Source organism: Bos mutus, chromosome 2, assembly GCF_027580195.1.
Source record: "Bos mutus isolate GX-2022 chromosome 2, NWIPB_WYAK_1.1, whole genome shotgun sequence".
NCBI classification, from domain to species: Eukaryota; Metazoa; Chordata; class Mammalia; order Artiodactyla; family Bovidae; genus Bos; species Bos mutus.
The window spans coordinates 49,606,498-49,620,939 of NC_091618.1; the positions used below are offsets into that span (position 1 = coordinate 49,606,498).

Consider the following 14,442-nt stretch of genomic DNA (forward strand, 5'->3'; position numbering starts at 1 on the left):
GGGGGTGTATATATATACACATACAAATGATTGAAGTTGTACTTGTTGAATAATTCCAATAGAGGATAGAATGGTATTCAGAAAGAAGAAATTTCTAAAGAATATAAATGTTAAATATTCTTGATTTAAAGTTTTATTCTTCTAGTTGAAGAGTGTATCCTTTTCTATATTTTCTTAAATGTGTGACTAAGAAATGCAGAAACTGTGCAGAGAAAATGTTATCTTATTCTTTATTATATAAAATTATATAAATGTTGAATATAAATCAGAACAGAGGTAGAAATAAATACCTTACTTTCTACATATAAGCATAAAACTGGATTCAGAAACCTGCCTGTTGCATGACTAGAGAAATGCTGCTAAGAGGAACTTTACCCTTTCTATTTTGACATAGATCTTTGCTCTACTATATCACAGGCTAAAGGGGAACAAAATCACTGACTTGTTTCTATTTTTACTTAATCCATCTTGTTAAGGCTTATAGTAATTCTGGTTATCACATGGGATACAGCCTAGGGAAGATTTTGGTACTGCAAAGTTAAGATTTCAGGACTTGGTAAGAATTGAAGAGCTACGAACTGTTACAGTTAACTAGCTTACTCCAAAGCCCACATCTCACACAATTGTAATTAGATGTCCTCAAATCTGAGATATCATGGATTATCATTTTATATATCACTATGAAAGAAGAAAGCCCTGTATCCTGATGCAGGGTTTTTGAAATATGAAAAGATGTTTATCTCAGAATCAATGAGGTTTGGCATGTTTTATTTTTATTTACTTATTTACTTTTATTCTTTCGCTGTGCCACACATAGGATCTTAGTTCCCTGACCAGGATCAAACTCATACCCCCGCATTGGAAGCACAGAATCTTAACCACTAGACCACCAGGAAAGTCCCTGGCAAGTTTTATTTTTCATTTAGAGCTGCAGGATCATAGGAAGCCTGAGTTGAGGGGCAGAAAAAAACTCACAGTTTCTCTTTTGTTAGAGATAAAGGGAAAAAAAAGAGAAAATTCAGTTAAATAAACTTCAGAATCAAAACTGGAACACAGGGGGTTTTGTATAGTTTTGTACATCCTGTTTTATCTTTCATGGTTGAATGTTCTATGTATCTTATACTCAGTATTCTTCTTTAGGTGATTTGATGGCACTCAATAGAAAATGGTGCCCCATTCAGGAACAGAAAGTCCAATTCTATAGTTTTCTAAAACTATACAACTTTGTAGAAATACTTCACTGTACAAGTTTTACTGGAAACTTGTGTGGAAAATTATCTATTTTTTTATAATGTACTTGTATTATAGAAATATTAATCCACAAGTGTTAAATCAATAGACAGTCTTATCCTAAAATTTATTAAAGTAGACTAATATTAAAATAGTGATATCTGCAAGATTAACCTTTATTCTTCCTATGTAAATTTTCCCTGGTATACCAAAAATCTTGTTGACTTAAAATATAGAAAAGCAGAAATACTCCTTGAAAGAATTTAAATGTATTGTTTTTAAAAGTGTAAGTCATTTTTAAAACTCTTAATTATTATTATAATTTTAATGATGTTAATTGTATACATACAAAAATAAAATTTCATATGTCAAAGCTGTCTTAAAACAACAAATCTAATCAATAAAATACAGACCTTATTCAGAGCACAAGTCTAACCATTATAAATGACTGTCAGAAACTACTCATTGACTGTAAGCCACAGGTTACTGTACTCTATCAAATTAAATAAAATATTTTAAAGCAGATCAATATAGAAACTAGTTGGTTAATATGGTACTAATTAGAATTGTTGTTATTTGGTCACCGAGTCATGTCCAACTCTTTTGCAACCCCAAGTACTATAGCCACCAGGCTCCTCTGTCCTTGGAATTCTCCAGGCAGGAGTACTGAAGTGTGTAGCCATTCCCTTCTCCAGGGGATGAGGTCTTCCTGACCTAGGGATTGTACCTGGGTCTCCTGCATTGCAGGCAGATTGTTTACTGTCTGAGCAACCATGCTGCTACTGCTAAATCGCTTCAGTCATGTCCAACTCTGTGTGACCCCATAGACGGCAGCCCACTAGGCTCCTCTGTCCCTGGGATTCTCCAGGCAAGAACACTGGAGTGGGTTGCCATTTCCTTCTCCAATGCATGAAAGTGAACAGTGAAAGTGAAGTCGCTCAGTTGTGCCCGACTCTTAGCAACCCCATGGACTGCAGCCTACCAGGCTTCTCCGTCCATGGGATTTTCCAGGCAAGAGTACTGGAGTGGGGTGCCATTGCCTTCTCCGCTGAGCAACCATGGAATCCCATTAATTAGGGTATCATTCCCTGATTCAACAGAGTCACATCTTTTATACAGAATTAATTGTTTAAATCAGTAAAACAAAATCATATAATGTCAAAATTATCCCGCTGAACTAGACTATAGTAAGGAACAAAAGGCAGAATTTAGAAAAGAATAAAAGAAAAAAAGGCAGAATGGCCATCATCAAAAACTCAACAGACAGTAAATACTAGAAAGGGTGTGGAGAAAAGGGAACCCTCTTGCACTGTTAATAGGAATGCAAACTGATACAGCTACTATGGAGAACAGTATGGAAATTCCTTTAAAAACTAGGGATAAAACTACCATATGACCCTGCAGTCCTGCTACTGGGCACATACCCTGAGGAAATCATAATCAAAAAAGACAGTGTACCCCAGTGTTCTTTGCAGCACTATTTACAATAGCTAGGACATGGAAGCAATGTAGATGTCCATCAGCAGATGAATAGATAAAGTTGTGGTACATATACACAACGGAATATTACTCAGCTATAAAAAGAACACATTTGAATCAGTTCTAATGAGGTGTATGAACCTAGAGCCTATTATACTGAGTGAAGTAAGTCAGAAAGAGAAAGACAGATACCGTATATTAATGCATATATATGTAATTTAGAGATGGTACTGATGAACCTATTTTCGGGGCAGCAAAGGAGACACAAACAAAAGGACAGACTTGTGCACACAGTGAGGGAAGGATAGGGTGGAATGTTTTGAGAGAGTAGCACTGAAACATATACATTACCATAGGTAACATAGTCAGTGGGAATTTGCTATATGATGCAGGGAACCCAAAGCCAGTGCTCTGTGACAACTTAAGAAGGGTGGGATGGGGAGTGAGGTGGGAGGAAGTTTCAAGAGGGAGGGGAACATATGTATATCTATGATTGATTTATGTTGATGTATGGCAAAAACCATCACAGTATTGTAAAGTAATTATCCTTCAATTAAAAATAAAATTTAAAAGGAACAAAAAGAAAATCTTTGTCTATTTGGGCATTCAAAACTTTTAATATGAATATCAAATCCCTTGGTAATAAGGGTATAAGTAGAGAATTATAAAGTATCTCTATTTCCTTATGACGTTTTTCCATTTAACTCTGAAGTATACTACCTATTCATGAAAACATTTCATATTAAGGATGATATTTAACCAGTTGCCAGGCTATGAGGAAGTTCTTCTAATTAAAGCACTGATTGGGCTTGAATGAAAAACACCTCTTTCACCTTACCCATTGATAAGACCAAATGATTCAAAAGTAAATTGGAAAGAGATTTTACTTACTACCACTGCCTGTTTCTAGCTCAGAGACCCATAATGTGCACTCACCTAAACATTAACAACTGTCTCTACTTTATAGAAAAATTCCACTGCTATCTTCTTCCTAACCATTTCCTCATGTCAGTATCATTAACACATTTTATAAAGCAATTAGAGATTGAAATTCCCTCGTGTTCAGCTGGTCCTAAGGGTAGAAGAGGACAGTCGTAAAGGGGTATTGCATTCTGAGGACAGAAACATAAAAAAACCTGTGCTTTGCACCTCCAAACATACAGGAGGGTAAAAATTTTCGTTTACTGTGCATAGGTCTAACTATAGATAGCCTCAAAGGAGACAGAGAACAATAAAGGGAATCAAAGACTCATGAAACCAATTTTTAGAATTGTCATGGAGAGATCACAGGTCAGGAAGCAACAGTTAGAACTGGACATGGAACAACAGACTGGTTCCAAATAGGGAAAGGAGTATGTCAAGGCTGTATATTGTCACCCTGCTTATTTAACTTATATGCAGAGTACATCCTGAGAAATGCTGGGCTGGAGGAAGCACAAGCTGGAATCAGGATTGCAAGGAGAAATATCAATAACCTCAGATGTGCAGATGACACCACCCTTATGGCAGAAAGTGAAGAACTAAAGAGCCTCTTGATGAAAGTGAAAGAGGAGAGTGAAAAAGTTGGCTTAAAGCTCAACATTCAGGAAACTAAGATCATGGCATCTGGTCCCATCACTTCATGGGAAATAGATGGAAAAACAGTGTCAGACTTAATTTTTGGGGGCTCCAGAATCACTGCGGATGGTGATTGCAGCCATGAAATTAAAAGACGCTTAACTCCTTGGAAGGAAAGTTATCACCAACCTAGACAGCATATTCAAAAGCAGAGACATTATTTTGTCAACAAAGGTCCATCTAGTCAAGGCTATGGTTTTTCCAGTGGTCATGTATGGATGTGAGTTAGACTATAAAGAAAGCTGAGCGCCAAAGAATTGATGCTTTTGAACTGTGGTGCTGGAGAAGACTCTTGTGAGTCCCTTGGACTGCAAGGAGATCCAACCAGTCCATCCTAAAGGAGATCAGTTCTGGGTATTCATTGGAAGGACTGATGTTGAAGCTGAAACTCCAGTGATTTGGCCACCTGATATGAAGAGCTGACTCTTTTGAAAAGACCCTGATGCTGGGAACGATAGAGGGCAGGAGGAGAAGGGGACAACAGAGGATAAGATGGTTGGATGGCATCACCCACTCAATGGACATGGGTTTGGGTGGACTCCGGCGGTTGGTGATAGACAGGGAGGCCTGCCGTGCTGCAATTCATGGGGTCGCAAAGAGTTGGACATGATTGAGGGACTGAACTGAACTGAACTGAAACAGTAAAGTACACACTGAAAAACTATTTGAATATGACACTGCATCAAAGATAAGGATAAATAGTATATACATGTATTATGTATAAAGGATATTATATAAGAGGAAATTAAATTTTTAAAAATATATCCCGTGTTCCCAATAATTACAAGCTAAAAAACAGGAATAATGAAGTAGCTGCTAGCCAGTGTAAAAATAAACACTATATGAAGCTGTTAATACAGTGGAAAGAATTAGAAGTTGTTTGTTACTGCATGCTTGTTACCACTGAGAAATAGTTGACTGGCCCTCTGAAATACCTACTGTGAAGCTCAATGACAAACCCATCATTCACAAAGAACTTCCCATTAGGATTTTAGTCTGCCTTATTAAATATGGATGTGCAGTCACATTAGAAGGAAGCATTCAGGGACTTCCCTGGTAGTACAATGGATAAGAATCTGCCTGCTAATGCAGGGGATACCAGTTTAGTCCCTGGTCAGGAAAGATTCCACATGCAGATCTTAAGCCGGTGAGCCACAACTATGAAAGCCCACACACAACAACAAAGACCCAGCACAGCCAAAAATAAATAAATGAAGAAGAAAGCCTTCAGAATGAGAGACCAAAACAGGGGGAAAAAAGGAATTCAGAAGAAACATATAATTCAGGGAGCAAAAAAAAAATCAAAGAAGCATAATAATATCCTCTCAGAGATAAGGAAAAATTTATGACATGTGGTCCATGCATAGTCATCCCAGAAAATACTTTTTTTTTTCTAAACCTCTTAGTCTTTTTAATTTTTTAGATTTGTATTTTGAAATATTGGTAATTTCAGATTTATAGAAAAGTTGTAAATAAATTTTTCTAAAGACAGAGGCGAGTAACAATAGAGAAAAGAATAAAGTCAGAAGATAATTCAAGAAGCCAAATATTAATTCTGGAAAAAGAGAAAATGGCTTGGAGAAAATTAGCAAAAAAATTAATAGAAGAAAATTCCCTAGGAAATTAATGACAGGAGTTTCTGGATTAAAAGAGCCCAAAGAGAGATCAAAATGGTGGAGTAGGAAAATGTGGAGCTCACCTCCCGCCACAAACACCTCAAAGATACATCTATGTGTGGAGCAGTTCTCACTGAAAACAAACTGTAAGTCATCTGGCAGAAAGACAGCTATATTAATACAACTAAGTTTGTAAGAAAAATCCAAGATCCAGATGAAATCAGGTAGGAAGAGAAGAGAAATGATCAGGTCAGGACCTGCACACCTGGGAGGGGAAGATGGAAAAGGAGAGGGATTACACAGGCTCAGAGGAAGTATACAGACTTACTTCCTGGAGAGTGAGGTTCAGTCCCCATTTTGGGTTTCCCCACCCCTGGAGTCTGGCACTAAGAAGACAAACTCAGAATTCGAGTTTGAGCATTAGTAATAAGAATGCTAACTGCATTAGAGGAAAGAGTTGATTAGCACAGTGCCAGTTTTAACAAAGAACTAGAAAATATAAAAAAGAATCAGAACTGAATATGACAAATGAAAAACAACTAGAGGGAATTAACAGCAGACTAGGTGATGCCTAAGTGATCTAGAAGGTAGAAAAATGGAAATCCTTCGATCTTAACAGCAAAAAGAAACAAATTTTAAAAATGAGAACAGTTTAAGGGACTTCTAGGATAACATCAAGTATGAAAACATTCACATTATAGGGCACATTATAGGGAGATGAGAGAGAGGAGTTGAAAACATAGTACATGAAATTATGGCTGGAAACTTAACAAATCTAAAGAAGGAAACAGATGTCCAGGTACAGGAACCACAGAGGATCCCAAATAAAATGAACCTAAACAGACCCACACCAAGGTATATCATAATTAAAATGGCAAAAGTCAAAGATACTGAGATGATTCCAAAGGAAGTAATAAAACATTCAGTTCAAGGGAACCCCCATAAGGCTATCAGCTGATTTCTCTGCAGAAATTTTGCAGGCCAGAGGGAGTGGCATAATACATTCAAAGTACTGAAAGGGGAAAACCTGCAACCTAGGACACTCAACCAAGCAAGATTATCATTTAGAATAGAAGGGGAGCAGGATTGCAGGAGGGGTTAGTTGCTAAGTCATGTCCACTCTTGTGACCCCTTGGACTGTAGCCTGCCAGGCTCCTCTGTCTATGGGATTCTCCAGGCAAGAATACTGGAGTGGATTGCCATTTCCTTTTCCAGGGGATCTTCCTGACCCAGGGATCAAACCCAGGTTTCCTGCACTGCAGGCAGAGTCTTTACCAACTGAGCTAAGAGATATGTAATTTTCCAGACAACCAAAAACTAAAAGAATTCAGCAATAGCAAACCTAACCTTGAAGGAATGTTAAAGGGTCTTTTTTAAGTGGAAAGGGTCACAAGAAGTAAGAATCTATAGAAAAGAAAAAGTCCACCAGTAAAGGCAAATATGTATTAAACACGGTGGAGTAACCACTTAAATAAGCTAGTACTAAGAGTAAAAGACAAAAAATTGTAAAAGTCAACTTATAATTACATTAAACAGTGAAAGGATAAACATGAAGATGTAAAACATGGCATCAAAAACAGAACATGGGCATCTTACTTTTCATAACATAAGATTCAATTTATCAAACCTTAGTACAGAATTGTTTCCTGAGCTTTTTTTGATGACATCTTTCCCTACTTTGAGGACACAGGATAATGAGCAATAGATTTTGTATTCCACACTTCACTAACAATATTTTAAATGTGTCTGTTTTGGAAAGGCATGAAGGAGGAATATAGGGGTATCTTTTTCACTCATGAGATTACTGTTCCTTCATTACTGAGATCTAGCCAAAGCACTTATCTAAGATATACTGTCAAGATTTGCTGAACCCACTCCAGTGTTCTTGCCTGGAGAATCCCAGGGATGGAGGAGCCTGGTGGGCTGCCGTCTCTGGGGATGCACAGAGTCGGACACGACTGAAGCACCTTAGCAGCAGCAGCAGCCAAACCTCAAGGATTTTGTCGTAGTTCTTGTCCTCTTAGATTCTAATTCAGTACTGTCAACTAGCCTGTGCTCAGATTTTACTCATTCTTATATGTGGCTCTCTTTCTTTCCACTGTATTTGATATTTCAGTGTCTCTTTAAAAAAAAAATATATTCCTCTTTACCAACTAATCATGGCATGATTCTCTTTGCCCTCTAAGTTGTCTTCTAAGGGAGTTTTCAATTTTATTCTGCATTTTGGTAGTTTTTAAGTGACTCTGATCCTAGTCCTTTGATTCTTTTCCTATTTTAACTCTAAACACCACCACCTGGATGAATGTTCACTACCTCCTCAAACTGAAAATCATGAATATATAATTTCTTACATTTTATTTTCAGGATCCTCACCTCTTTTGTGTTAGCTTGCCCATCTTACTTATCCCCTGAAATCAAAACAATGCCTGTTATTTTTCTGACCTGTTTTAAGCCACACAATCTATTTATACTGTTATGTATCCCTTTTTCAGTTCACTAACTTGCTAAAAATGATATACTCATTTCTCTTTCCACTGCCACATCCCTTTTCTAAGCTCTATTATTGCCTAACCAGATTACTGTATATTTATTCAAGGCTTCTCTATCTTCAGTTTCCATCCTTTAGTCATGCATAAAATCTGAATTTAGTTTTTTTAATCTGAGGTGGGTTTTTTCCCTGTTTTTATTCTCATCAACTCTTATCTGTATCCTTACCAAATTCCTGCCATTGCAGTCTTCCTTCAATATTCCCATAATAATCAACATGTTATTCATATATAACTACTTATATTTTTTCTTTGAGCTGTAATGAATTAGCACCACTCTTGTTCTCTCTAGGCATATTGAGCCTTCAATCAAGCAATTCCATATACAGAGAACAGTTTAACTTCACTTCTCTATTTTTTATGAAAGAACCAGGACATATTACCAGTAAGCTATGAGTAGTAGCTTAGGTATGAATAGCTATATATTACCACAGTATATTTCATTCATTTACCAAATATTTGTTGAGCATCTTTCATGTGCTAACCAATATTCTAGACACTGATAATATAGCAGTGAATGATATTAAGTGGTATTAGACACTATTGAACAGGCCAGAGAAAACCTGGCCTGTCTATAGTTTAGCAAACCAGACAGGTTTGAACCCCTAGAATCATGCTGTTCCCAACCTGGTCACCACTAGCCACAAGATTCTAATTTCAATCTTAAATAATTAAAATTAAGTTTAAAATTCAGTTCCTCAGTTGCAACTAGCCACATTTCTATTTTTAATTGAGGTATAGTTAATTTATAGTATTGTGTTAGTTTCAGGTTATACAGCATACTGATTCAGTACTTTTGCAGATTTTCCATTATAGCTTATTATAATAGCTATAATTCCTTGTGCTGTACAATAAATCCTTATTGCATATCTATTTTATATATAGTAGTTCATATCTGTTAATTCCATACCCCTGATTTGTCATTCCTTCCCTCACCCCTTGGGTAACCACAAGTTTGTTTTCTATGTCTGTGGGTCTGTTTCTGTTTTGTATATATACATTTGTATTTTTTTTAGATTCCACATATAAGAGGTATTATATTGTGTTTGTCTTTTTTCTGTCTTGACTCATCTCATTAAGCATAATAATATTCTCTAGGTCAATCTATGTTGCTGCAACTGGCAATATTTCATTCTTTTTTGTGGCTGAATAATATTCCATTGTGTGTATTAATCTGGTTTTCTATTGAATGGCATTTGGATTGTTTTTCAGCTGTTGTAAATAGTGCTGCTACGAACATTGGGGTACATTTATCTTTTCAAATTAGCATCTTCTTTTTTTTTTTCCAGATACATACCCAGGAGTAGAATTGCTGGATCATGTAGTAGTTCTAGTCTTAGTTTCCTAAGGAACTTCCATACTGTTTTCAATAGTGGCTGCACCAGTTTACAACCCACCAGCAGTGTAGGAAGGTTCCCTTTTCTGCACACCCTTGCCAACATTTATTTGTAGACTTGTTGATAATGACCATTCACTGATAAGTGTTAGTTGATATCTCATTGTGGTTTTGATTTGCATTTCTCTAATAATTAGTGATGCTGAGCATCTTTTCGTGTACATATTAGCTATCTGTATGCCTTCTTTGTAAAAATGTCTGTTCAAGTCTTCTACTTGTTTTTATTAGATTGTTTTTGATGTTGAATTATATGAGCTGTTTGTATATTTTGGATATTAACCCCTTATCTGCTGTGTGTTTACAAATATATCCTTCCCATATATTCTTCCCATCCTGTAGGTTGTCTTTTCGTTTTGTTTATGGTTTCCTTTGCTATGCAGAAGTCTTTAATTAGACCTTATTTGTTTATTTTTTCTTTGATTTTGCTTTAGAAGACTGATCCAAGAAAATATTGCTGTGATTTATGTCAAAGAGTGTTTCACCTGTGTTCTCTTAACAGAAGTTTTAGGGTTTCATATTTTACATTTAGATCTTTAAACCATTTTGAGTTTATTTTTGTATGTGATGTGATGTAATGTTCTAATCTCACTGTTTTACATGTGCCTGTCCAGTTTTCCGAGCACCACTTGCTGAAACCACATTTAAAGTGCTAAATAGCCCCACATGGTTAGTGACTACCATATTTGACAGTGTAGATACAGAATGTTTCCATCAACATAGAAATTTCAGTCAGGTAGTACTGCTCTAAAGAAATTGGAATATGGAAACTTGAGCCTATCCACAATGTAGAAATATGTCATAGGACAGCTTGGTTCCCTAAATTAAGAAAAGACTTTTGCTCAAAGTGCCAAAAAAAAATGGTAGTAGGAACTAGGTTGTTTCTTTGGCCCAAATTGATATTAACACAAAAACATTCTCAGGATAACACAGATACACAGAATTACTCTGTGTTATATGACTTAGATATCTTAAGTGCCTGTTCTACCAGTGCTAACTTGAACAGTACTTTGGAGGTTTTAGACAACTTTCTAAATAGACTTCTGGCAACCTCTACTTCCTTTTTTAAAAATATGTTTTTAAAACTACCTAATAATATTTTCAAAATAGAAGGAATGTAATTCATTTGTTTCTCTGTTGACCTCTTTCTCATTTCATATATGAAACATTTATACTATTAATATAATGCTAGACTAAAGATTGTGTGAAATAGATTGTAAGCTCTCAGAGAGCAGGAAGCAGGCCTTTCCTGAGTTCTGACCCCTCCTAATCTCTACTTAAACACTATTGTATAATTAGTACCACATGTTCTGTGAGTATTTATTAAATGTTCATGGATGTTCTACACGTATCTGTTCTAACTTATCTTTTTTTTTTTTTCCTCATTCAGGGTTTCTGATCTATATTCTCCTTCTCTTTACTTAACAGACAGTGTGGAGCATTCATTATTAAGACAATTTGGGCAGCTCTAGTCCAGCTCAACTGATTTCTTATCCAGTGATCCTTGTGTAGCCGAGATCCAGCTTCAATGAACCGGCTAGAAGCTGCCCATTGTGAAACTTAGGGTTAGTTAATACCTCACCATACTTATTTATTCCACTATAAGCTGTCTAAATTTGATGAAATTTGCTTTTTCAGCTGTTCTACAAAATTATTTAGGTAAATGTGGCATGTTGATTTTTTAATGTGTTTATCTAACTGTAGTGACATTTTCTACAACGTGTTTTATCCATTCCATAAATAATAACCACATTGGGAATAGTGAGGTGTCTTTCATTTTCTCTGCTTTGTGTTATTTCTTTTCCTCTCAATCTTTTAGAAGTTTATGTTTCATGTTCTTTGGTATTTATTTTAATATTTAGGATAAGAGTCATTTCTAATTCTAATGCCTTTTATCATATAGTTAATCTTAATGAATCAGTTCTACTGCTTGGCAATTTTGTCATTTTTGTCTAATTTCTTGTTACTACTGCTCTTTAATTTTGCTTCTACCATGGTTTTCAGAATTTTAATAGTATTTATATGCATTTTTAAAAACATTTCCAAACGTTAGAAATACCATCAACATGATCAGTATTTTTGCCTTTTCATGTGATTAATTTGACTATATTAAATTTTTTCTCCTAACATTTGAGATAATGCTCCAGTATCCCTATAACATAAGCCATTTGGTACCAAACTTTATATAATATGGATCACTTAGTAGAATTGTTTTGATTAAAAGAAGGGCTTACCTCTGACATCTTATTACATTGATATTCTTCTGTATTTTGGTGCTCTTTTAATGCTTTAATCTTTTGACCTCTTCTTACATTTTACCAATATTTTCAATTATATATGTGTTCTTAAAAGGACAATTATTTCCATAAAAAGCAAATCTATTTCCTACTCCAAAGAAAAACATTAAATTATAATTATAAAGCCAATTCTTATTATATAATTGGAAAATAAGTGAGGAGAAAAAGCTGTTATTCAAAAGTTATAGAATAAATCGTGCTTTTATTTTTATTTTTTTTTATTTTTAGTATGAAAAAAATTTATTTTTAGTATGAAGACAACCACCTTCAATCCATTTGTAATTCTTTCCCTGACCTCCTAATTTTAGACAAGAAGGTAAAGCCATAAATATTGGCATTACCCAAATAAATCTGTTTTCCTTTCTTATTCCATCTACAAATATATTCCGTGCTCAGCAGCAGAAATAATAAGACAAGGACCTTAAAGTTTCTCCTGGTGAGTCAAATAGGGAGTTTCTTTTGAAACCATAATTAATATGCTTGCCAGTCAAATGGTTTCATGAAGACAGCATGACCATATGAAATATATACTAGCATATGAGAATTCCATGTACATTAATTTCTGTCAGGTTTTAGAAATGTAAAAAGACTTAAGTCCCACAATGAAATTTCAAAGTTTTTCGTTCTGTAAGTAAAAAGTACTAACTACTGGTATTAGAGGTCTTCTTTTAATAGTACTGTCCTTGAGAACAAAAAAAGTTAATGTTTTGACTTTCAAAATGTTAAACATGATGCTAAACAAATCCTGGATTGTTAATAAAAATTAATGATGCATTATTGGATAAGGAATTTTTATAATTATGCATACCTAGATGTGTTTTTTCAGAGCAATGTAGGTTGTATGTATGCACACACGTATATACATAAAAAGCATATACACATACGTTTTCTCTATATATATACATGCATATAATTCACACATATAGATTTTCTTAGAATTTAGCTTCATTTTGAGAAGCTAATCAGAACTGTGGAAATTACTGAAACCTAAATATATGGAGGGTATCATCAACCTTCTTCATGGCCTAGCTTGGTAGCCCAAATGTGTTTTTCTAAAAACAGACAGATTGGAAGGATGAAACTTCTCCCTACATGTACTAAGGAAAGCTCATCTTATTTTTTTCCTTTCTGTAGGTTTTTTTTTTGGTCGTGCTATGCAGCTTGCGGGATCTTATTTCCCCGATCATGTGTCAAACCCAGGTCACAACAGTGAAAGCACCAAATCCTAACTCCCTGGCAGCATTGCCTATAGTATATCTTCTATAGATAAATTTGAAGTTTTTACTTACTTAGTACCCATTATGAAAGATCAGCCTTAAGACAGCTGCAATTCACTCTGTTTTAGAGTGAAACGGATAATACGTATATCAGTCCCTGTACCAGAATCACAAGGTAATAACTTTACAACCTATTTTCTGAAAATCTCTAATACAATCAGAGATAGAAAGATGGTAGCATGGCAAAAGGTAAAGCATCTTGGGAAATTAAGACTTGTAATTTCCTATCAACTGATTTCACAATAGCTTAGAAAAAGACATATGATTTAGTTTATAACATTGTTTTATAAATTTCTGCCAATAATGGCAGTACATTATTTTCAAACACATTTATAGATGATAACTCCCATATGTTAGGAGTGTTTCCTGGATTTATGCTATGTTTTACTATAGAATAATGAATTTGGGTCACACTAAAATTATATGTATTTTTCCCAGAAGTAGTGCTTCAATAATATTAAAATATAGAATCAAAGGACTAGAAAAAATTTTCAGAAAACATCCAGTTCAACTTTGATATCATGCCTCAACATGCCTTATTGTCATAAATAGTAAATTGCTTGACTGTGAACCTACACTTTGACTAAAATGTACTCTGAAATCCCTGTAGACTTCAAGGGGAAGGGGCCAAATTATACCCTAAGAATGGATGTAATATTCATAATTGGTACTGTTTCTTTCAACTGTATTCAGTGTTTTCATTCCTGTACATAAATTCCTAAAAATATACTTGGCTGTCAGCTTCTGTACTTGCAGGCTGAGTACTACTCTCTGGTTAACAGCTAAAGTTATTGCTTTCGTTGGACCTGCTATGTGTGTTTCTGTCTCTGCTTTTATGTATTGCATAAATTTGCTAATTACTTTCTGCATTCTCCTGCTTCCTCTCAGAAATCAAATGCCATTCAAGATCACTTGTTTTATTGTCATTATTTTCTCCTTTCCATGTGGCATAACTTCTTCAGTTCTCTATTATATATACTAGATTCA

General features: G+C 35.0%; 1 protein-coding gene across 8 annotated transcripts in view; it reads left to right on the forward strand.

Annotated features, from left to right (window-relative positions):
- The window catches only part of BOLL (boule homolog, RNA binding protein), a 61,290-nt gene extending 48,073 nt beyond the window's left edge, over positions 1–13,217 (forward strand). For 3 of the 8 annotated variants that reach the window (XM_070388750.1, XM_070388706.1, XM_070388731.1), the window contains one exon: positions 11,310–12,303. Coding sequence is in view for 2 of the 8 variants with exons in the window: in XM_005894599.2 (XP_005894661.1) it covers positions 11,310–11,333 (24 nt within the window). In the remaining 6 variants the exon portion in view is untranslated. Of the gene's footprint in view, positions 1–8,780; positions 8,897–11,309 lie in introns of all 8 variants that reach the window. The other 5 variants (XM_070388737.1, XM_070388686.1, XM_005894599.2 and 2 more) reach the window with 5 other exon arrangements.
- The last annotated feature ends 1,225 nt before the right edge of the window (positions 13,218–14,442 follow it).